Raw genomic sequence first — 25,339 nt, forward strand, 5'->3', positions numbered from 1 at the left:
TGCGAGATCTCGCAAAAGTCCGTCTTAATTTTTTTTCTCGCATGTCCTCTGCGGGGCTCCGTAGTAATTTGCAATTGGGGGAAAAAAAATCGATTCACCAGAAAAGACCAAGAAATTGCAAGTGATGAAATTACAGCAACGAAAAGTCCTTTTTAGAGAAATATGTGTAACAGCACTCAAACCACTTTAGACAACATGCCGCATTTACTCAAATTAGTGAATTCATGTAAGCACGTTGCCTAAATACTTTCTATGTAAACATCCACACACACTCACAGTATCCTGCCCGAGGCAGCACTGCTGACTGGCTGCCAGGGAATCAATCCACCAGTTTTGTAATTAGTGGATGACCTGCTCTTCCTCCTGAGCTACAGTCACTGTAGGGTTTTTCATGAGAGAGAACACAAATATGCTCCAATTATACGTTTTCACAATTTATTATCAAAACGATTAGAATTTCAATTTAGTTTTTCGTGTTGCCATGGAGCTTCTCTCTCTGGCTCAGAGACAAAAGGCTGCCGCGCCCGAGCACTGAACACGTTTCTATTGCATGTCACAAAAACACAACGATAACATGATTGGTGGAAACAGCTTCTTCTGCAACTTTCTGGGCATCTCCTTATTTGGAAACGCACTTCGTCCTTCTGCCAGCTACATTCCCGTTACCATGACAACCACCTCTTGCCCTCCAGTCAGACCTGCATTTAACACATGAGAGGAAGTGTCCTATTTCAGTATCCTCCTTCCGGTTTCCTTCATCTCATCCTCACTTTCCAGGTCCAGCATACTCCAAGAATGGCATCTTAACCTGTTTATTTAAGAATGAAAGTGCAGGATACAGGATACCACACTTTTTACATACAGGGGAGGTGTGCATACCTAACACCTCCCTGTTCTGTACCACCCTCAGTCATGTGAAAACAAATTGTTCAAACAAACCTGCAATGGTATTTTCAGAATACAGTAGACTTTATTAATGCAGTTTTATGGAAAGTTACCCAACAGTATGAATTTAAATCCATTTGCAACTTAGTTAAGAATAACACCAATTTATATCAAAATCTTTATTGAATCAAGATCAAAATGAAGAAATCATCTTAACCACACAAGTACCTGAGTTAGGTTCAACCAGTGTCCTGTTACAGTCACTGGTAACTTTAATCTTGCCAGGTTCCTGACCCCGTCTGAGGCAGGAAAAGTCTTTTCCTCCACAAAACCAAATGAGGTCAGCACAGGTATGGTTCAAACAGTCAGAGTATAAAATGAATCTTTAAACATTTTCCTCAGTTTTCTCTGAGTAAAACTGCAATAGCAATTTCTGGTGATGTTCAGTAACAGTCTTGAAGCATCAAGGAGACAGTCGTGTTCTGTAATGTGCAAAACCAGAGTTATGAATTTGACCCTCTAACATGTGTATGCTGTTCAAATGCCAACGCTGCAAAACAGCAAAAAAAACAACAGAAAAAACAAAAACCAAACTCAAACTGCAATTATTCCAATTAAAAACTGAAAAAGAAGATCTCGAACTGCTTCTCTGTTCAGTCGTGTTTTGTATATTGACTCTTCTTAGAATAATGAAAGTGTCGACAGCGGGACTCAAGCGCAGGTTGACGTTCCAAACACAGTTTATTTACAACACCAGTGCAGAATATGTGCAGTGAGGGGAAAATCCAGGGTCCAAAGGGAAGCTCTCTCACACTCGCTCTCATCTCCACGTCTCACACACGTCCACGCAGCAGGAAGGTCACAGGTCCGGGGAGGAAAACTATCACACAAGAGAGGGAAATTACTCAAAGGTCACAAAGTACTGAGAGGATCACTAATGTGTCTCGCACAATCATCCAGCCTCAAGTAGTGGACAGGTAATGACAGCTAATCGCGAACAGGTGTGTGGGCCAAGGGCGGAGCCCACAGTGAGCTCCGCCCAGGCAGAGCGGTGAAGGAGAGAGAGGGAGAGAGAGAGAGAATACAAAACACATGTAGCCTTGCAGGGCTGGCTGGGCAGACATGGGGACCGTGACAAAAAGGTAATGCACTGTTGCTGTTTTTTTTTAAATTAAAATACATCATTTTAATTCACTTGTAAATGGACTGGTTCTTATAAAGCGCTTTTCTACTCTTCTGAGCACTCAAAGCGCTTTATACAACTTGTGCATTCACCCATTCACACAAGCACATTTTTCTAAGTGCTTTCTAGCTGACATTCATACACATTCCAGCTGATCAGGTCAGCTGACCAGCTGCTCCTGGAGGTACCGAGATCCAGGAGGAAGCTCAGAGGGGGCGGGGCCTTCTCTATTGTGGCTCCAAAATTATGTAATAATTTGCCCGTGCACGTTAGAGAGGCCCCTTCACTGTCCACTTTTAAATCACGTCTTAAAACCCACTTTTACTCCTTGGCTTTTAACCTCAGCGAGACTTAGTTTCTCTTTTAATTGAAGTAGTTATTTAATGATTTCACTCTTCTTTTACTTATATCTCATGTAATTTTATTTTACAGTTCCAATGTACAGCACTTTGTGTCAGCTGTGGTTGTTTTAAAGTGCTTTATAAATAAAGTTGATGATGATGATGATGATGATTCATACTCTGATGGATGCATCGGAGAGCAATCTGGGGTTAGTATCTTGTAGAATGGACCCTTTTATACTTAAAGCTTAAAATAAATAGACATCAAGAGTTGAAGCAGTGCAGATAAATGCAAACACAGCTTCTCGCGACACTCATCCTTTAATGGATGTTGTGTAAACTATTTCTGTCAGATTTAACCTGAGAACCTGAATTTTGTGTAATTACCAGACAAAACTTAACACAAGTATAAAAAAAAAGTCTTTTTCATAGTTTCATCGAAACGATTTTATGTGAAAATCTGTCAGATGTTTTAGTACGACTTTGCTAAGCTACGAAGCCGCACCGCTTGATGGATTGTCGGAGCATTACGGCTATCGTAGGCGGAGCCTCGCGGAGTGATACGTACTGTGCTTCAACATAATGTTACCGTATTGTGTGTGTATAACCTCTTTTTAAGTGTTGTGGATATTATACATGGTTATGCTGAGGATATGTCGGCCAGTTTCCACTGGAAATGCCTTTTGGTTAAACTGTCAGACAGGAATTTGCATTTGCACTGTTACATGTTTATATAATGTTAATGCAGATAAAAACAGCTGCTTGTTTAAGTGAAAATACATTGATGGGTTTTTTTTTGCATGAATAAAGTTGAGGAGTTGTAAAGTATTTTGTCTTGTGTGAAGTATATATTTTGGCCATGTTGCCCTGCCCTAGTGGCATGTGTACCTCTGGAGGAAATCTCTGAGCTTGTTCGATCTGTGTCTGAGATCTTGTGAAATATTTTTGTGGTATAAAAACATATATTTTGTGGCGCCTCCCTTGTCTCCTAAAACTCCACCTGTCACCATGATGAGTGGGGCTTGCATGGGTGGTTGCTCAGGAGTTACACTTTCTTTTGTGGAAGTGAGCTTGCTGACAAAGATGGATGTAAAAGTGGAGCCTTGTGTTCGGGCTGTAGCTGCTGGTCTGACCTCAGTTGCTTTGAGACTCTGGCTTTGTGTTTGTGTTGATTCTTCCCTTTAACAACTGTTTGACACATTATTGTCATCGGAAGAGCTCTTGTTTTATTCATGTCAACTTTCCTTGAGCCCTAGGTTTCCACATGTGTTCCTCTTTTGCTTTTTGATGCAGGGCTTTTGTTGCATCATTAGTTGGGACTTGTGTTTCTGGATCGGTGAAAATCAATCCTCCTTTTCCCTGTTTGTTTTCCATACTTCATCTCAGGGTCTCTCTAATTTTGTCTGTTTCTTGTTCTTTACAAAGCCCTCCAGCTGTCTCATATTGCTGGGAGATTGTGTATTCTTTATTCTCTGGTCTCATAATGAATCAAGTATTTCTCTTTTTTATCTCCAAATAATTCTCTATAACACATCCTGTTGACTGAAGGCGCACTTTTCTTTGATCATCTTGACTTGCACCTGACGAGTGTTTCTTAACTTTGTAAATAAAACCTTGATTAGACTCTGTTGCCAACATAGATGTGGACCGCTGAGAAACACAAAGGAGCACTTAGATAACTTTGGCTGGTCCTTGAGTGTGATGATATGCTCAGCTCACCAGAACAAGCCAAAGTGTTGGTCATTAGAAACAAATGGGCAAATACTGATGTTACTCTTACACTGGTGGTATGAACAAACACGACACACAACACACCACATGGCAATCTGAAAGAATTTCATCTGAATCTGACAACAATAACAATTTAATTCAATGGACTTCTGTTTATGATAAACTGAGAACGTTTCAATACACAGACCATAATGTTGTGGACTTGGAAATGGACATAGAAAATAATTTCTTCTACAACATCAGCTGCTACTTCACTGATGAACGGTGTCACACCATCAACACGGAAAACAAACAATCAATAATCCATTTAATAGCAGAAGTCTGTGTGGCAATTTCAATAATATAAAGCAATATTTTAATCAATTCACAAAACCATTTGGGATTATTGCCATATCTAAAACATGATCAATGCAGAGAAACGACTGGATTTTGAACTGGAGGGGTTGAATTAATTATAAGGTGGTGAAAAGTACGACAACTACAGTTGATAACTTATTAGAACGTTTATAACAACTGAAGTTTATAAGGAAAAAGTGAAAAATGTAATAATTAGCTGTTTATATAGAGCACCAGGCTCAAGCATACATGCATTTAATGACTTCATGTTTATCGTGGTGATTTTAACAATGATCTGCTAAACGTGAATAAGCATAAAATTACCAATGAATTTTAAACACTACATACAGTCTGAGTTTACATCCTAAAATAACCAGGCCAAGCAGAATTACACCCCATTATGAACCTGCTTCTGTTGTTTAGGCCAACTGGTCAAAATGTGTTGGCCTTTGCCAGAAGAGTGGATTGATAAAGTGAAACCAAAAATGCCAGCTCTGCTACAGTGGGACAGGGAGGGGATGAAATGTTTCAGTGTGTTTCTGGGAAGGGATGACTTCCAGATGAAAAAAATTGGAAGGATTTACTAAAAAACTGGTGAGATCTGCTGGACCCGAGCCCACTGCTTGTCTCGTGGGTGCCTCTATATGACATACAGCTGTCTTATAGAGGGAGGACCTTGGTTTTTAATAACTGCGCAAAGCAGTTATTAAAAACCACGTGAGGAGCATTGACTATGACAACCATCTGTAGAGCCAGGAACCAAATAATGACCATCTACAGCATTGGTGTCAAACTCCAGCCCTTTACGGCCAGTGTCCTGAAACTTACAAGTGTCCCTGCTACAACACACCTCAATAATATTAGTAGGTCATTTGCAAGACTCTATAGATCAGGGTTCTGAGGTGCCAATTCAACCATTGAATTCATGTCACAGCTGCTCATGAGTGAATGAACATGGTGCAATAAAAAGTACATTTTTCTAAACACTTACATTATTCTCCAAGAAGGCTGGGTACTCAAGACCGCCCAAAGGCGCTGGGAACAAACCTTCTCATCCACAGGGAGAAACCCCAATGTACAAATTAGAGATGGCACGATACCACTTTTTTATGTCCGATACCGATACCGACATCATAAATTTGGATATCTGCCGATACCGATATGAATCCGATATAGTGTTTTTTAATCAATAAAACATTTTTTTTACTATCTTGCTGCATTTTGTATACGTTTATACTCAAGTTTAAATAAACAACAACACTAAAGCTATTCTGTTATACCTGTATGTAAAAAATACACTGCACCCAAAATATTTCATAGTTCAGCAAAACTGATCAATCTAATAAACTTAAACCTGCTCCATCCTCCCTATTCTGGTATTTTAAAGAGTACTTAGCAGAAATATTAAGCAACCTAACTAATAGGGTTGCAAACTCCCAGCAAAAAAAAAGGGAACCACCCCCCACCTCATGATGCTTAATCGATGTAATCAAATTTAATTTGATGCAGTGTGAAAAATGCACAGAAATAAATTATTTTTCAAGAATAATTAAATAGATTCAACATCTTTCTTCAACAGAATTGCAGACTGCACAGATGGTTCCCAAAGGAAAAAGTACTGTAGCTTACTAGGGTATATTAGACTTAATAGTTACTATATACAGTAATCGACTTCTATATATTTTACATCAGATTAAAACTTTGGGTGTAAGATTCAGATAATTATTTATTAAAAGCTCGACATTTTAAATGAGAATAAGAAAGAAAAGTGTGTCTTTGTGCCCCCTTTCCCTGTTCATGCCCTATCGGCCCCCCTGGCTAAACTTTGCTAGATCCGCCCCTGCACAGTTACATCAGCTGTAGAAAAAGATCCTGGTGTAGAAATAATATTAAATAAATTCTAACAACAGCTGATCAAGCTTAAACGTGCTGCTGTTGTTCAGCCACTGGTTTCCTCTTTCTGGTGAGAAGTGGGCCAAAAACAAAGAAGAGAGACTCGCGACAGAAAAGCCGATCAGCTGATCATTAAGCAGTTTCACGATTGAAGTAGGAGCAGGAGAGAGAGAGAGAGAGAGAGAGAGAGGCAGTCGCTCCATATATCTGTTGTTAAGCTTAACGCAGGAATGCTTTACAAACATTCAGAGATGAACTTACACACTTGCTTTACTTCTCTCTGGGAAAACTTCCTCGGAGATGAAATGCTGGTTTGGTAGCGAGGCTACAAATGCCGAGTTACGCCGTGTCGCAAGTTTTGTGAGGTGCTTTTTTTGATATTTAATGGATCGGATTCCATTTTTTATTTCTCTCCGATATCCGATCCAGTAATTTGGGTCAGTATCGGACCGATACCGATACGTAATATCGGATCGGTCCATCTCTAGTACAAATACCTACCCCAGCCTGCTGGCTCTCACCTAGGGCAACTGTAGACTGAGTCCAGCCGCTCTCTCGCAGACTGGTTCCACAGCCTAAGTCGTGCATTGAGGTGAGCCAGACTATATCTAGCCGGTACCTCTCAGCCTCACGCACTAACTCAGTAACCCTGTCCTGGGCAGGGTAAATTGTTCCCTTGGTTGTATACTCATAGGAGTCTTTTCGGTTTTTGTCTTATCCCTCACAAAGAACAAAATTGCAATGGGACACCCTACCAGGGGGCAAAGGCCCCCCAACAACCTAGCCCCTGGGATTGCTGGGACACACAAACCCCTCCATCACAATAAGTGCTTAATAATAACAACGGCATTATTAGTAACGCTGTTACTAATGCTGTAGATTTTTCAGCTTTCAGTAACTAGTAATCTAATTAATTACTATTTCTATCATTACAACACTGTTACTGTTATTAACAAGGTGCGGATGCGTTACTACTGGGTTTTTTTATTTTTTCAATACTTGGTTGAAGCTGTCTTCAGCTTATTCGGAGTTAGGGGTTGAAACAATCGCACGTGTGCTGCTGATTGGCTGAGAAAGAAAAGTAATCATGTTAAACAAATCACATGACTTGTTTAAGGTGACATAGTAACAAGATGCTATGTCAGCCCAAGACAAGCCTGAGTCTCTATGTTTGTGTTAAAAGTGTGGAGTTCAAACTATGTACCTGTTTTTTAAATTGTGTTGACAGGCCACGTAAAACCAGAGTCATGATAAAAAATATATACCAGCGGTCCCCAACCCCCGGGCCTCGGACCGCTCCTTGAGTCGTTTGGTACCGGGCCGCGAGAGTTGAGGCTCAGGTGTGAAATGTATAGTTTTCAGGGGTTTTATCGGTTTTCAGCGTTATTTTGTTATCGTTTTGATCATTAACTCGGTTTTCCTGGGTCTTTTCACGTGTGTTATGAATAAATCTTTTTTCGGTACCGGTACTAGTTTTATTTTGTTGTATTTATCCGCGACACCTTAAAGGCCGGTCCGTGAAAATATTGTCGGGCATAAACCGGTCCGTGGCGCAAAAAAGGTTGGAGACCGCTGATATATACAATGTTGATGTGTTTACTGTCTAAGGATAGCGCTTGTGACCAAAAAAAAGAAGTACCATATTGACCAATCAAAAATGATTTGGCAACATGGCAGGAAGAGGGGAAAGTTCTAGGAGTAATGGCAGCGAGAGAGAGAGAGTTTTGAGATGTGAGATATTTGTGACATTTAGCGTGTTTGGATTGTGTAGTTAGTGTGTAGTGTAGTCGATATTTTTTGTGTGTGTGTCAGAACAATGAGGCGACTGCTGATTGTCACAGTCGCTGCCAAAAACCCACCAAAGTCAGATTACAGTGTAAACGGTGTCTCCAGGTGGAAAACAGGAGTGATACACCTGCTGCTGTCAGGCCTGCAGGTATCCCAACAATGGACTCTTCTCACTGTTGAGGTCTGGGAAGCGCTTCCGCTCCCTTAAGGCCAAAACAGAGAGAATGAGGAGGAGCTTCTTCCCCCAGGCTATTCGGGCCCTGAACCAGGTGTAGGACTGTACTCTCCCACACATCACTATAAGACTGGACTCTCACACACATCACATCACCACACGCACCACCACGCATTTCCTATAATTTCCTATAATTTATAATCTTTATAATCTCTTTCTGCTGTTTGCACATTTTTATTTATTTTTTTATTTTTATTTTTACTGTAAATTCCTAAGTTAATTTGTAAATTTTGTAGTAAATTGTAAATACTGTAAAACTTTTTTCTGTCATTTAATGGTCGGGCATTGTACAGCTACAAGCATTTCACCCCCATGTCATACTGTGTATGGTTGTGTGTGTGTGACAAATAAAAATTTGAATTTGAATTTGAAAATTTATCACGCTTGTGATGAGGTCCATTATCTTATAGTGGACAGAAATTATTTTTTGGAGTGGCACAAATCATGTGTGTGGCATCTTATTTGATGTAGAACAGCTGATTGTTCTGTAAATAATTTGAAATAGTTATTTTAAAAATGCCTTGGCTGCATTTTTAGGTGAATAGCTGCAAAAAACTTTGTTGTTTACAAAACTTGTTCATAACTTCTTAAATAGGGATGGGTATCGTTTAGGTTTTATCCGATACCGGTGCCAAACTGGTACTTTTGAAACGGTGCCGGTGCTTAAACGGTGCTCAAACCGGTGCTTAAAGAATGGAGAACACAAAATTGGTCCAAAAACCTCTCATGTTCAGCTGTTTTTTTGTAAAAAGATAACAATGTTAGCCTTTTCTGCAGCTATGGGGCAAATATGATATCACTCTTGGCTGGAAGCAGTGCTTAAACAAAAACAAACGTCCAAAAACCTCTCATGTTTAACTGTTTTACACTTTTTCTTTGGTCATTTTAGCCTTTTTGGCCAGGGTGAAGGGAGTATCTGCCATCAAACAAGAAGACAGCTGCATGTAACTACGACAGTGTTTGCTAGTTCACCTTACATGCATTAATGTAATAACATGGTTAGCCTACTCAACGTAAATTACACACGAACATCATGAAGCTACTCACGCAGAGAAGAACGGCTGCTGCTGCCATCATCATCCGTCACCACCACACCCGCAGTAGATGCGCTCGGTGTGAGGTCTCGCAGCAAGCTATCAAATACGGCCCATTTTTCTGCTTTTAAAAAACCCCCGCTATGCGTCGCCAGGTGTTTCATCGGATTTGAGGTGTTACCTCCTTTGACAGTATCACAGTATCACCTTACAGCACTTGTTGCAGGCTGCTGAGTTTGCATATTTTGCTGCGAAGTACAGCCAGACTTTGATCGCTTCGCCTTGGGCATTTTTAATCTGTAGCTCTGCTCTAAAAGTACGTACGTACCTGGGCCCGCCTACTATCCTCGGAAACGTAAAATGATTGGCTAGAATTCAAAGTGTATGACATCTCAGGAAAAAAAAGCACCGAAATAAAGCACCGAAATGTGCGCTGCTTTTCGGTCTGGTTACTACCGTTTATGTCAGAACCGATGCCATCATGGCACCGGACACCGGTACCCATCCCTATTCTTAAAGTTTACAATTTATCTTTGCATTTCAACTTAATGATTCATTAAACATGTTCGTGGTTCTTACAGTAAAAATAGAACCTTTTTCTACTCTGATTTTATGTTTTTGGTCATTTTTTTAAGTACACCAATAGTTACTTTTCCTAGTAATTAGTTACTTTTATAATATTGTAACTGAGTTACTAACCCAGTTACTTTTTTGAAAAAGTAACTATTAACCAAAACTAATGACTTTTTCATAGTATTTTGCCCAACACTGATACATTCTTACATGCTTTCCCTCATCATTCCTTCAGAATAAAATGAAACAGCAAATATAAAAGTCTAAATACAGTTGTGCTAAAAAGGATATTGCATTTGTCGGTAGGTAGCAGCCATTGAGTGTAAGTGATATTGATTATTGTAATATGTTAGGCTAGTGTTTTATTTACCTTATATTTTAAAAAGTTATCATGAAACTATTCACAATTAGAGGAATTTTGCAGATATTGAACATTTTAGCAGGCGTACAAATCTGTTGAACACTCCCAATTCTAGAAGTTTGGTCTTGGCAATATCAGGCTCTTTTTCAAAGGTTGCACTTTTTCTACAAAACATTACATCTCTTTATTATTATTATTATTATTATTATTATCATTATTATAAATGATCAAAGTGTTCGTGTTTAAGTACGCCATCTTTTCAAATCAAAGACACTGAATCTAAGATAATTAAGTTTTAAAATGTTTATTTGGAAGTTGTTTCATAGGATGTAGTTATTTTTTAAACGATTTGTACAAACTTCTGGCATACTGTTTTTAAATGTAGTCTTCCTTTTGTGGTAGGAAGGAAGGAAGAAAGTAGTTCAAGAGTGAATGAGGAGGGTCGTGGGAGGAGAGATGCCATTCGCCTGCACGAGGTCTACACTCTGGAGACGGTGGTGGTAGCAGATTCGGACATGGTCCAGTACCATGGTGGTGAGGCCGCACAGAGGTTCCTATTGACCGTTATGAATATGGTAAGGTTTTTAGAATCAAACTTCTCTGACTTCCCTCACTTGAGTTTAAGTCAAACCTAAACTGTTTATTCAAATACATATAAGTGTTTATTTAAATAGACTGATACATTTCTAAACCAGTACAAATGTTGAAAGAAGTTACTGTGTATTTAATATGTGAGCATTTAAGTCAACTTCATTAAAACACCATCACATGGTAGCAGTAGGAATAACCTTTTTAGTGTTTGCCAGTATAACTGTCTTAAAGTTATACTGAAATTTGCAATTTCAGCCTTCTTACTCGTGTACTGTTTGGTCTCATACTTACAATACCACCTTGGAAACTTGGTGTACTTTTAACCTTGGCGTACTAAACTCGGAAACCCAGTGCACTTTAAATACAGATCGATTTTCCTAAATGCTTATACAATTTTGTTGCAGAGGGACTGAAGCCTATCACATTATCAGCAGGCGACTTTACACACTCGAGTGTGTTACCCTTACACTCACAACATTAATGCAGGCAACTACACTCTCTTACACTTAGAGCCAATTTAGAATCACCAATTAACATGACAAGCTAGTCGTGTGTTTGCACCACTGCACAATAATGCTGCTCATAACCAAATTAACAAACCCCAAATCTTTTAAAATACATAAGCAGTTAATATCTGTTTAGGCTTTGTTAGGTAGAGTTGTTTAATTTATGTCTGATAGAGAAATGTGATGTTGATGTCAACTATCTAATCCAAGTGGATTAAAATATTCATTTGCAATAGTCAGTTTGTTTATTTGCATTAGCAGGTTATCATCCATTCATGTATTATCTCTAATGGATATTATCAGAAAATTGTCCGATAAATTTTGACATTCACTCAAGTATGTTGATGATTTTTTTCCTTTATATGACTTTTCACATGGTTCAGTTGTTCTAATTCTCCTTCTTTCAGGTCTATAATATGTTTCATCACCCGAGTCTCAGAGTTAGACTAGACATTCGAGTCACCAAGCTGATGCTGCTTTACAACCGCCCAGTAAGTCTGACCTTTCGCCTTCTTTGACCCACATTAAAATTGCTTTCAACTAGGGCTGCCACAAACGATTATTTTGATAGTCGACTAGTCACCGATTATTTTTGCGATTAGTCGACTAATCAGATCATCATCCATTGGACATAAAACTACAGCTTATTGCACCAGCAGCATCTGCTCTTATATAACTATCATTAGCTTAAAGCTTTAAGTGTTTAAGGTCTGTGCTAACTAAAAATAAAGACAAGATGATAGTTTATTAAATTTTAATTAAATTTGCAGATTGTTTCGGTGAAGTTTAATAAACTCCTTGCTATCTAAAATATAACAGGACACCAGAGTAAATTCTCGAGCATCTCACACTTCTGATGATCAGCTGTCTGCTTGATGTTTATTCAGCTGTGTAAAAACTATAACTTTAATCTCAGCCAAACCGATTTACTCAGGAACAAATAAAATACTAAAAAAAGCCAAACAATAACATTTTTAAGTTATCTAAGTGACTTATATATCATGTTTAACCTGAGTAGCGAAAGACGGCGGTGGGTTTGAAAACGATTAGCCGGGAGTCCGGTGTTCTCACGGCTCTAGTTAGCCTAGCCCCCGGCTAGCTATCGAGCTAGTGGGTAACAGACGTCTCCGAAAACGTCGGAGCGCTTTTGAAAATATGTGGTGTCTTGATAAACTGAGCAGATGTTTGAGGTTTACACAGCTACATTCTCGCCTGAAAATATGTTAAACGTTTATTTTGTGACCCAGAAAGAATAATAAGAGTAATATTAAAACTAACTAGCTGCCGCCATTGTTGTAAACTGAGCTGGGCTGCGCTATGAATTCTGGGACACAGCTTCTTCTTCTTCGGGGTTTAACGGCAGCTGGCATCCTTGTACATGCAGTGCTGCCATCTTCTGTTTCAGTCCGTTATTACACTCTTAAATCCTACTACTTATTCCTGCATCTTTTGTGATCTTACAAAGCTTCAAACAACGCGTCGACTATTAAATCAGTCGTCGACGATTTTGATAGTCGACGAAATCGTGGCAGCCCTAATTTCAACCCTAACAACCTGAGTTTCATAAGTCTGTGACATTACCTCTCTCTGAGGAGTGTGTGTGTGTGTGTGTGTGTGTGTGTGTGTGTGTGTGTGTGTGTGTGTGTGTGTGAAAAAAGAAATTAAAAAATCTCTTTTTCTCTTTCAAAACAATCTGCCCAAACTTTACAGGCTTTTTTCTAAATTTCATCTATGCCAAGATTGATTCTCAAGGTGTGCCTTGTGTGCATCCTTTGAGTGTGTTAAAATTGCTCTATGATGACATTTTTTCACTTTTATAACCCTGTTTTCTTAAAATGTGGTGCACTATGTATACAATTCAATGATCACATATAGTGTAACTCACTATCTTTGATTCCAGTTCACACAAAGACAACAAATGGCAGCAAAATTATTTATTTTACACATGTTGGTATGGGATATTGTATTTGTTTTAAATGTTATATACTTATGTGGTATGTAGGTTTTGTCGCCATGGTGCCAGGTCTCTCTTGGAAATGAGATTTTTAATCTCAATGAGATTTTTACCTGGATAAATAAAGGACTAATAAAAAAAGCACACATACTGTAGTCCAGTTGGTTGGTTGTTTGGTTGGTTGGTTGTTTGCTGCTAATAGACGTACATTAGTTTATGTAAGCTAATTAATAACAAAAGCCAAAACTAAATGGAATATAAAGAGACTAAAACTATAATTCGGTTTCGGGGGTCACTTTGGTATTCCCCCTGGCTGCAACAACGAGTTTCATGTTAACAAATGAAGAATAGGCCGTCCACTTTCAGTTCTGTCCAAGTGGGTCTTCCGTTGTTTGGCTAGTGTTAGCATTTATTTTTATCTTTAAGGCTATATACCTCATAATTTGCGTCACACATATGGTTCATCCTTTACTGCACAAATTTATGTAATATCAGGTAGTTTTTTGTTTTGTTTTTTGTTTTTTTTGTTTTCTTCTTTTCTTTTCTTCTTGCTAATATCCTCTGCCTGTAGCAATATAGCCAAACTTTTTGTGCTAAATCTACCATCCAATTTAAAATGAAGACATAATTCCATATTGGTCGTGACAATCTGCACTGCACATAGTCTTAAGTTTATTAAAAAAAACACAATAATTAATATAAACAGCATTTCAAAACCTTTAGATAAAACCTTAAATGGTCTTGCTCCTGCTTATGGGTCATCCCACGGTCAGAGCTTATTGCACCAAGATTAGAAAGATCTCCCAAGTGACCTCCGAAATGCATCAACTCTGACTGTCTTTAAATCATGTAAACAGTGTGACTGTGTATGGGATGGGTTTCAAGTAACTCTTTTATTTTTCTGTTACAAAAATCTTTCATTATAAATGTTCTTTTATTTATTTTTGCCTCCCATTTGGTTCTTTAGCCGTCAGAATTGTTGTCTGAAGACCAACAAGGATACCCAATGGATTTATTTTGCCAAATGGATCATCATGGCATTGCTGTATTGGTCCATTTGATCGACCTTTGTTTTTATTATTTATTTTATTTTATTTTCAGTTGTTACAGACGGGACAGACATGAGTGAGGGATAGGAAAGGGAGAAAGAAAGAGGAAGGAAAAGAAAATCAGAAGGGGAGAGGGACAGTGAGAAAGGGGGGAAAAAATATCTCCTGGATCACCTGTTGAGAGAAAAAGAATAGATATCAGGTAGTCTTGAATGCAGACTGTTACACTATGACCCCCTGTCAGGTATGTGGGTGAGGGTTGTGATACATACAAGAAAACAGGGCCATAGATTCTGGTGTTTGGGAATGCATGCATGCATTTCTTCTACAGGCCTGACCAGAGGACAAGAGGCAGTTGCCATGGTGATGGCATTGTTGCATGCAAAGGTTTCATCTCTATAAAAGGAGATGTTCAGAAATGTGTAGAAGTTGAAACGTGAGCCGTACATGAGGTCTAAAGGCTTTCCTCCAACTTTTGACCAATCGTTTTAACATACATACAGATAAGATAAGATAAGATAAGAACTTTTTTTATCCTGAGGGAAATAATTTTGTCTGCCCAGGTGTACCAGCCTTTTGTCTCTGAGCCAGAGAGATGGAGGTCCATGGCGGCATGTAAAAGGAATCTGAAATCCTAACCGTTTGATAATAAATTGGGAAAACTTGTAATTTGAGCATATTTGTTTTCTCTCTCATAAAAAAACAGACAATTCTGCGCCCAACATGGGGCTTGATTGAGTTGAGGAGAAGATCACCATTGGCGAGCAGAATCGGAGCGATGTTGATTTGAGCCTCGCCAGATATTCTGAACCGAGCCTAACCGGTTGCTCGTGAAAGAAAATGGGCCTAATAAAAAGGTAGGCAGGACTGCTGTTATTGAAGCATAGTTTTAACACTAGTTACATTGAAATGGAAAAATCTACCTGTTAGCTGTAATGCTCAGGTTTGTAAAGCACTCTCCTCCACAGTGTAAAGCAGCGTCGAGCAGAATCGTTTTGAGTCCCCAGACCAACAACCTGGTGTCTGACACCCTAAATTTAGTAAAAAGGGGTCACTCACTCACATTTGGGCTTTGCTTTTCCTCACTTCTAATATGAAGTAATCCATTCAGGGCCATGACTTGAGGGGTAAAAAAGGTCTTTAAAAAAGTGTGGCATCGCACACATCAACCTCTTTTCTTTCACAATCGTGCTCCAGTAAGAAACAGAGTTATGTTTGTGGTGTGATGTGCATGTAGTAAGCTGTTATGTTGTTGTGTTAAAGATTATTGTATTGCATAAAATACTGCTTATGGCATCAGCTGATTGTACACGCGACCAGACCAGAGTCTCCAGCTTGTCGGTCCCATGAACCACCTGATTCAAGCAGGCTCTCCTCCACACAGTGCTCATTTATAAAGTGCTTTACAAACCTAAATATTACAGCTAACAGGTGGATTTCCCTGTGTCTGTGTAGGTAGTCAAACATCAAAGAAGCACTTACTGCTAAAGAGACAGACTGAAATCATTGGTTTCTTAACATAAAACTCATTGTTGCAGCCAGGAGCGGTGGAAAAGTGACCTCCTTAGACTGCTTTTTAGTTTTTGTGTCCTTATTTTCCCCCTGAGTTGTTGGTGCTTTTGTTAGTTAACTAATATGAACTAATGTTTGTCAGTTGAACCCAATCAATCAACCACCCAACCCAGTGACATCACATTGTGTACTGGCACAAGATGGTGCTAAGCATGTTCTTAAAAACCTTAAAAAGTAAGTGCTGAAAATGAAATTTATAAAAGTCAAAGGAGCTTGGAAAGAAAAGCGTCTGGACTTCTTTAAGTTACTTGAAGACGTTTCACCTTCATCCGAGAAGCTTCTTCAGTTCTAAGGTCAAATGTTGGAGAGTCCCAGATATAAACCTAGTGGGAGTTTCCCCCCACAGAGGGACAAAAGGACCCCCTGATGATCCTCTAATCGCCTGAGCCAAGGTGTGAAACTGGGTGTGGGTCACAATCAGCCAGAGTTTCGGGTGAATTCATTGTGAAACCTGGCCCCACCTTATCATGTGATTTCCTGAGGTCAGATGTCCCAGGATGTGAGTGGGTGTTAAGGCGTCTGGGGAGGGAACTCAAAACTGGATTATAGATGGCAGAGAGTTGGTGTCGTAAACCACCGCCTCTGTTCAAAGATGGTCGCTCACAGTGGACATAGATGCTTCTTTCACTCCTCTTTCAAACCATCTGTCCTCTCTGTCCAAAATGTGAACATTGGCATCCTCGAAAGAGTGACCTTTGACCTTTAGATGCAGATGGACAGCTGAGTCTTGTCCTGTGGAGGTGGCTCTTCTGTGTTGTGCCATGCGCTTGTGAAGTGGCTGTTTGGTCTCTCCAATGTAGAGGTCTGGGCATTCCTCGCTGCTGTACGGCATACACCACATTGTTAAGTCTGTGTTTTGGAGTTTTGTCTTTCGGGTGAACCAGTTTTTGTCTGAGTGTGTTGCTGGGTCTGAAGTACACCGGGATGTCATGCTTGGAGAAAACCCTCCTGAGTTTCTCTGATACACCGGCTACATAGGGGATGACAATGTTGACAATGTTGTCACGTGCATACCCACCACGGAGGCAGTGGAGACTGTCAGAAAACGACTACAAGAAGACAGCTCCTTGGAGGACAGGACCAACTTCACACCCGATCAGATCTGCACACTGTTAGACCTCTGCCTCACCACTACATATTTCAAATACAACGAAGGCTATTACAGAGAAAAACATGGCTGTGCCATGGGCTCACCCCTTGTCACCTATTGTAGCCAACCTTTACATGGAGGAAGTGGAAAGGAAGGCTCTTGGCTCTTTCAAAGGAAGAGTACCCAGCCACTGGTACAGATATGTAGACGACACCTGGGTCAAAATCAAGACACAGGAAGTGGAATCCTTCACTGCGCACATCAACGCTGTGGATAAAAACATCAAGTTCACCAGGGAAGACACAAAGGACGACTGTTTGCCTTTCCTGGACTGCGCTGTGCACATTGAAGAGAACGGCAACCTCAACATCGAAGTTTACCGGAAGCCCACACACACAGACCAGTACCTCCTGTTTGACTCCCATCACCCTCTGGAACACAAACTTGGAGTAATTAGGACCCTACACCACTGGGCAGAACATGTTCCCTCTAAGCCTGAAGGGAAAAAGAAGGAACACACACATGTAAAGGAAGCACTCAAAACGTGCGGCTATCCTAAATGGGCGTTTTTAAAGTCAGCAAAGAGGCACAGAAAAGAAGATCAGACACCAGCGAGGGAGGATAAGAAGGACAGACGCAACAACATTGTCATCCCCTATGTAGCCGGTGTATCAGAGAAACTCAGGAGGGTTTTCTCCAAGCATGACATCCCGGTGTACTTCAGACCCAGCAACACGCTCAGACAAAAACTGGTTCACCCGAAAGACAAAACGCCAAAACACAGACTTAACAATGTGGTGTATGCCGTACAGCAGCGAGGAATGCCCAGACCTCTACATTGGAGAGACCAAACAGCCACTTCACAAGCGCATGGCACAACACAGAAGAGCCACCTCCACAGGACAAGACTCAGCTGTCCATCTGCATCTAAAGGTCAAAGGTCACTCTTTCGAGGATGCCAATGTTCACATTTTGGACAGAGAGGACAGATGGTTTGAAAGAGGAGTGAAAGAAGCATCTATGTCCACTGTGAGCGACCATCTTTGAACAGAGGCGGTGGTTTACGACACCAACTCTCTGCCATCTATAATCCAGTTTTGAGTTCCCTTCCCAGACGCCTTAACGCCCACTCACATCCTGGGACATCTGACCTCAGGAAATCACATGATAAGGTGGGGCCAGGTTTCACAATGAACTCACCCGAAACTCTGGCTGATTGGGACCCACACCCAGTTCCACACCTTGGCTCAGGTGATTAGAGGATCATCAGGGGGTCCTTTTGTCCCTCTGTGGGGGGAAACTCCCACTAGGTTTATATCTGGGACTCTCCACCATCTGACCTTAGAACTGAAGAAGCTTCTCGGATGAAGGTGAAACGTCTTCAAGTAACTTAAAGAAGTCCAGACGCTTTTCTTTGCAAGCTCCTTTGACTACGATGACCTGGATGACTGAGAACCTTCACAGACATACATTTATAAAAGCCAGTTTAAACCATGCTCGAGCATTGTTAAATACAGTGGGGCAAAAAAGTATTTAGTCAGCCACCGATTGTGCAAGTTCCCCCACTTAAAATGATGACAGAGGTCAGTAATTTGCACCAGAGGTACACTTCAACTGTGAGAGACAGAATGTGAAAAAAAAATCCATGAATTCACATGGTAGGATTTGTAAAGAATTTATTCGTAAATCAGGGTGGAAAATAAGTATTTGGTCACCTCAAACAAGGAAAATCCCTGGCTCTCACAGACCTGTAACGTCTTCTGTAAGAAGCTTTTCTGTCCCCCACTCGTTACCTGTATGAATGGCACCTGTTTGACCTCATCATCTGTATAAAAGACACCTGTCCACAGCCTCAACCAGTCAGACTCCAAACTCCGCCATGGCCAAGACCAAAGAGCTTTCGAAGGACACCAGGAAAAGAATTGTAGACCTGCACCAGACTGGGAAGCGTGAATCTACAATAGGCAAGCAGCTTGGTGTGAAAAAATCAACTGTGGGAGCAATCATCAGAAAATGGAAGACATACAAGACCACTGATAATCTCCCTCGATCTGGGGCTCCACGCAAGATCTCATCCCGTGGGGTCAAAATGATCATGAGAACGGTGAGCAAAGATCCCAGAACCACACGGGGGGACCTAGTGAATGACCTGCAGAGAGCTGGGACCAAAGTAACAAAGGTCACCATCAGTAACACACTACAACGGCAGGGAATCAAATCCCGCAGTGCCAGACGTGTTCCGCTGCTGAAGCCAGTGCATGTCCAGGCCCGTCTGAAGTTTGCCAGAGAGCACATGGATGATACAGCAGAGGATTGGGAGAATGTCATGTGGTCAGATGAAACCAAAGTAGAACTTTTTGGTATAAACTCAACTCGTCGTGTTTGGAGGAAGAAGAATACTGAGTTGCATCCCAAGAACACCATACCTACTGTGAAGCATGGGGGTGGAAACATCATGCTATGGGGCTGTTTTTCTGCCAAGGGGACAGGACGACTGATTCGTGTTAAGGACAGAATGAATGGGGCCAAGTATCGTGAGATTTTGAGCCAAAACCTCCTTCCATCAGTGAGAACTTTGAAGATGAAACGAGGCTGGGTCTTCCAACATGACAATGATCCAAAACACACCGCCCGGGCAACAAAGGAGTGGCTCCGTAAGAAGCATTTGAAAGTCCTGGAGTGGCCTAGCCAGTCTCCAGACCTCAACCCCATAGAAAATCTGTGGCGGGAGTTGAAAGTCCGTGTTGCTCGGCGACAGCCCCAAAACATCACTGCTCTTGAGAAGATCTGCATGGAGGAATGGGCCAAAATACCAGCTACTGTGTGTGCAAACCTGGTAAAGACCTATAGTAAACGTTTGACCTCTGTTATTGCCAACAAAGGTTATGTTACAAAGTATTGAGTTGTATTTTTGTTATTGACCAAATACTTATTTTCCACCCTGATTTACGAATAAATTCTTTACAAATCCTACCATGTGAATTCATGGATTTTTTTTTCACATTCTGTCTCTCAGTTGAAGTGTACCTCTGGTGCAAATTACTGACCTCTGTCATCATTTTAAGTGGGGGAACTTGCACAATCGGTGGCTGACTAAATACTTTTTTGCCCCACTGTACTGTCTGTGAAGCTGAATGTAAGTGCTTAAAATTTAAATTTAAAAAACATGTTTAGCCCCGTCTTCTGTCATTACAGAATATTATGTCATGGTTTGCTGTTTTACATTGGTTTATGTTAGTAAGCTAGAGACAGAATTCACTATGACCATATGCTGTGGAGCCTCTTCTTGTTTTTTAGACATTTTACCTGGATCCCTATTTAAAGATGTTTTTCGGTCCATCTGTTCTTGTATGCACATAGCTAATCACTCCCTGGCCTCTGGTGATACAATGATCACCAGATCTCGCTTGACAGGTTGAGGTATTGGGCCAGTGTATCGGGATCTGCCTTACAACTGTTTACGTCATATCTTTCTGATTGTTCTCTTTGTGTGGCTGCTTCCAATTATAGGTCTTCCTTAAGCCATCTTAATTTTGGTGTACCTCAGGGTTCTTTTTTGGGGACCTTACTATTTCTGGTTTACATGATCCGTCTTCAGCACATTTCGAGTGCTTTTAAAGAGGTCTCATATACCTGCTACACAGATGATATTCATTTATACATCCATTTTAAGCCTAATGAGGTATTGAATCTGCATGTCTTACACAAGTGCTTAGGCTTTGGAAAAGGCTGGATGGATAAAACTTTTCTTCAATCAGGAAAAGCTGAAATTCTTGATTGTGCTCCAGAAGAGCATACAACTTCAATAATGGAAACTCTTGGTCCGTTAGCCTCTTATGCCAAGTCTTCCACCAGAAACATCGGGGCAAATTTTGAGTCTGTTTTTCCTTCAGATGTTCATGTTCATACTCTGGTTAATTCATGTTTATATTAGTTACAAAATATTGTTAAGCTAAGTAATATCATCCCACAAACAGACTTGGAAACTGTTAGTCATGCTTTTGTTTCTTCAAGATTGGATTACTGTACTGTAAAGCGCTATACAAATACAGGCCATTTACCATTTACCATTCATCATTCACCTGCCTAAACAAAGCATCATTAGACAATCTGCAGATCCAATGAAATTCAGCAGCGAATGAGAAAGTAATTGAGATCTCTTAGTCTGGGAAAGGCTATAAAGTCAAAACATAGAACAGTGATGAACCTTCTCAGGAGTGGCTGGCAGAGCAAAATTACCAGAGTAGTGCAGCGGTGACTTATCCAAGAGGTTACAAACGACCCCAGAACAATATCCAAAGAACTGCAGGCCTCACTTGCCTCAGTTAAGGTTGGTGTTTATGACTCCACCATAAGAAAGAGACAACAATTGAGTTCTAAAATGAAGAAGGAACATGAAGGCTTGTCTCAATTTTGCCGGAAAACATCTCGACGATCCCCTAAACTTTTTTGGAAATACTCTGTGGACTGATAAGATAAAAATGGAACTTTTTGGAAGATGTGTGTCCCTTCTAAAACACCATGATTATGCAGGGAAGATCCCCAAACAAGTGATCCAAGGAAGCTTCCTTACAGCAGACGGACTCACATGCTGTTCTATCCTCCTCACTGGCCATTGGGTTTTTGAGTAGGTTATCAAAGCACCTATTGGCTTCGCCTTCAGCCAATTTGTTGTGTCAAACCAACTAGCCTAATGACATAATGTTCATTGTGCATAAGTCCCAATTTGTTTTTCATTATTATCAGAATTAAATTAATTGAGTGTCTTTGTTCTCCAGGAAAAGCTAAAGGTGGGCCATCATGGAGAAAGATCTCTGGAGAGCTTCTGTCACTGGCAGCATCAAGAATTTGGTGGGCCTTGGTACCTTGGTACCAACCATGTTCCCGGTGGAAGAGAGGATATCCCTCCAGTGGACAGTGCTGTATTGGTCACCAGGTATGCAGCTATGAACTGTATTAACCCTTTAAAGCCGGTCAGAGTGGGCACGCTCTGTTTTGCGCAACTATTTTTAAATCCCGGTAGCTCTGCAACCACGTGAGCTAGCGCAATAATTTTTTTTGCATATGAAACCGGAGGAGTTGTACTTACATCTTATGCCATCAGCTTGTCCTCGGTCACAGTTTCCTCCAAAAACTGCATAAAAAGCGCTTTCAGCAACAAAAACATAATATTCCAGAAACACGCTTTGCCGATCCGATCAGCTGTTCATAACACTTCCTACGTCCATCAGCGCAAACTATTGCATGTCCGCCATGACCTGCCCGAAACCGGAAGTGATGTCATTTTCGTGAAAATGTAGTTTTTTTACCATCAGGGCCTCATGAGCCTATACTGGTGTTTTTAAAAGTTATGTTTGACTTTATGACTTTCTGTGTCGTTTCTGGGATGCTTAGGACTCATATTGCACTGCTGGAAATAGTTTATTTTGATGCATATGCTGTTTTTTTGCTAATTTGCATTATAATATTTATTTTCGTTTTTCCTGCAGTGTATAAAAATTGGTGTATTTCAAAAATAAAACTATGAACACACTCAAAATAAATTTCCTGTGGTGGGAAACTATTTTGTGCAACTTTTTTGTATTTACAGTTTTGAGGGATAAGCCTCTTAAATTTCTCTAACTAGAAATATATGTTAAAAAAACAAAAACAATTTTCAATTTGTTTGTAGTTTATTGCACTTTTTTGCAATTTATGTAATTTCTATGCACTTAATGCAGACATATTATTAAAATTTAGGCTGTAATGGTTGTATTGATGTATATCAACTTGAAATGCTCCCAAAAATGGCTCCACAGCATGTAAAAATATAATATAAGCTCTGGCGGACTTGGTTCTATGGTAGGTCTTAAAGGGTTAACTAATCTCAGTAAATCAGTGTTGTAAATTCTTTCTTTTCTTCTTTCAGAACAGATTTCTGTGTTCACAAAGATGAGCCATGTGATACTGTGGGTGAGTACCACTCACTCACTCACTCACTCACTCACTCACTCACTCACTCACCTGACATTAGACATACTTGAACCCTCACTATAATCTATAATATAAAGAAACCCTGCCACCTGCATTTCCTTTTCCCTCATGCTTTAAACATTTGATAAAATTGAACCATTTATTGTCATGTTTTCCTCAACTACAAAAATCTCTGTAATACATCGAGATGAATGTGGAAGATTTATTTGTGCTTCTGTCACGTTGATTATTTCTGTTGAAGGAACATGTAATGATAGATAATAGTAAACTGTAGGACCCCAAACCTCACACTGAGTTCTTTATAATCACATTTATTTCACTTCACCAGAAAAAACAAGCCTCCCTGCTTTGGTCTCTTCACACAAGAACGAGTGTCCAGTGTGCAAAAGCTCTCATTTTATTTCATTTTACAATTCCAGTTGCACAGAATGAGTATACTGTAAAATGTGATCGATTCTCCTTCAATAAGAAGACATGCTGACAATTCTGACAGTTGTCTTCATGGCAAGACAAAACATTTTGAGTTGAGTATTAATATTTCTCTGATACTGGATCTCAAAGCATACAAAACGCTGTCAAAACTCGTTATAGAATCAGAATACTTTATTAATTAAGAAATTAATTGCTCCAATAATAAGAACAGTAACAGAAATAAATTAAATAACAGAATATATTACAAAGTTACAAAATAGAATATATATATACCTGTGTGCATACAGGTGTGCATACAGGTGTTCACACTGTCTTCCTTGGCTGCTGCCTCTAAGCATATCATGCATGTTCGGTCTAATCTGCGCTCAGTAGCATCCAGTATTTATTATTTATTGTCACGTGTGCTTATCATAGGTTATTGCTGTGGGTTCCCGACTGTGTTGTCCTCTTTTTGCTTGTTCTTTTCTTTTTTTCCCAACAGGTGATCTAGAAGATTTTTAGTGTCTTTTTCTTTTTCTGTTTTTCTTTCCTTCTGCTTCTCTCGAGGTTCTTCCCAACTTCTCTTGTCTACGTGTTTCCCTCTCCTACCCCCCCAGTCCTATTCCCTTTTGTAATATTTTAAAAATAAAAAAAATAATTAATTAAAATGGTCCAGTTTGATTATAGATTATATATTGATATAAGGCATAACATTAAGACCACTGACAGGTGAATTGAAAAAAAAAAAAGAATATCTGATGGACATAGCACCTGTTGGTGGGATCTATGAGGGAGCCAGCTAACAGAAGAATGAGCACACATGAATCAAGCGAGGATTTAAGCAAGTCTGCCGATAGTCAGATTGTAATAGAGTAGGTCAAGGGGATTTTCAAAACTGCAGCTCTTATGAGTGTTAATGGATATATCTGTCAAACAGTCTGAGGAAGGAACAATGGTGAACCAGTGACAGGGCCAGCCCAGGTTCACTGATGTATGCATGCAGTGAAAGCTGGTCTGTGTGGTCCAATCAAACAGGCAAGCTATTACAGCTCAAATTGCCCCCAAATTGATGCTGGTTCTGATAGAAAGATGTCAAAATACAACGTGGATCACACTGTATGTGTCTGCATAGCTGCAGAACAGTCAGAGTGCCCGTGCTGACTCCTATCAACCACGATAAGCTGCTGGTGGGAAGTACAGTGTGGTCAGCCCAGAGGCTCACTGTGCTGCCAGCTCTGTGAGCCATCACATCACTGTTTGATCAGACCCCAGTCAGAATATATCACTGATATATTTATTTAACAGCACTGTGGATCACAGGTCTTTGTCTGTGGGCTTCACAGTGTTTGGGTTCTTCATTTCTTGGCCTTATGTGCATTACTATTAGGTTGCTGGTAGACTTCACTGACAGAAGGAATGTGTATACAGTGATTTAATCATTTAATCAGTCACAAGAGCAGCCTTCCCATCAATAGAGGACACATACCACCAGGGTCTTCAGGAGCGCCAACAACATGTGACCTGCGTTACAGGCTACGTTAACTTCTGTGTGGATAACACCGTACCCTCCAGGACCGCGCGGTGCTTGTCCAACAGCAAACCTTGGATTACCCCAGAAATAAAAGCTGTCTTCAAGCAGAAGTGGAGGGCCTTCAAATCTGGAGACAAGAAAGGGGGTGAAAAGGGTGCAGAGAGATCTGAAAGGACTGATCGGGAATGGGAAGGAGAGCTAAAGGCAGAAGAAGGAAAACCAGCTTTGAATCAAACCAACAGGTTTCGGGTGCAGACACACCAACTCAAACTCCTGCTGTTACACCTCTGACACCTCAGACG

General features: G+C 40.3%; 1 protein-coding gene and 1 long non-coding RNA gene across 4 annotated transcripts in view; both read left to right on the plus strand.

The window, feature by feature from the left end:
• The window catches only part of adamts17 (ADAM metallopeptidase with thrombospondin type 1 motif, 17), a 91,310-nt gene that overhangs the window by 18,565 nt on the left and 47,406 nt on the right, over positions 1-25,339 (plus strand). For all 3 annotated transcript variants that reach the window (XM_085165105.1, XM_085165112.1, XM_085165121.1), the window contains 4 exons: positions 10,763-10,935; positions 11,865-11,948; positions 21,901-22,058; positions 23,031-23,074. In XM_085165105.1, the coding sequence (XP_085021231.1) occupies positions 10,763-10,935; positions 11,865-11,948; positions 21,901-22,058; positions 23,031-23,074 (459 nt within the window). The remainder of the gene's footprint in view (positions 1-10,762; positions 10,936-11,864; positions 11,949-21,900; positions 22,059-23,030; positions 23,075-25,339) is intronic.
• On the plus strand, positions 11,955-14,581 carry LOC146525196 (uncharacterized). The gene is made up of 2 exons (XR_014875005.1): positions 11,955-13,069; positions 13,116-14,581. It is a non-coding gene; the product is annotated as an uncharacterized LOC146525196 (long non-coding RNA).

This window comes from Neolamprologus multifasciatus, chromosome 1 (genome assembly GCF_963576455.1).
Source record: "Neolamprologus multifasciatus chromosome 1, fNeoMul1.2, whole genome shotgun sequence".
Taxonomy (NCBI): Eukaryota; Metazoa; Chordata; class Actinopteri; order Cichliformes; family Cichlidae; genus Neolamprologus; species Neolamprologus multifasciatus.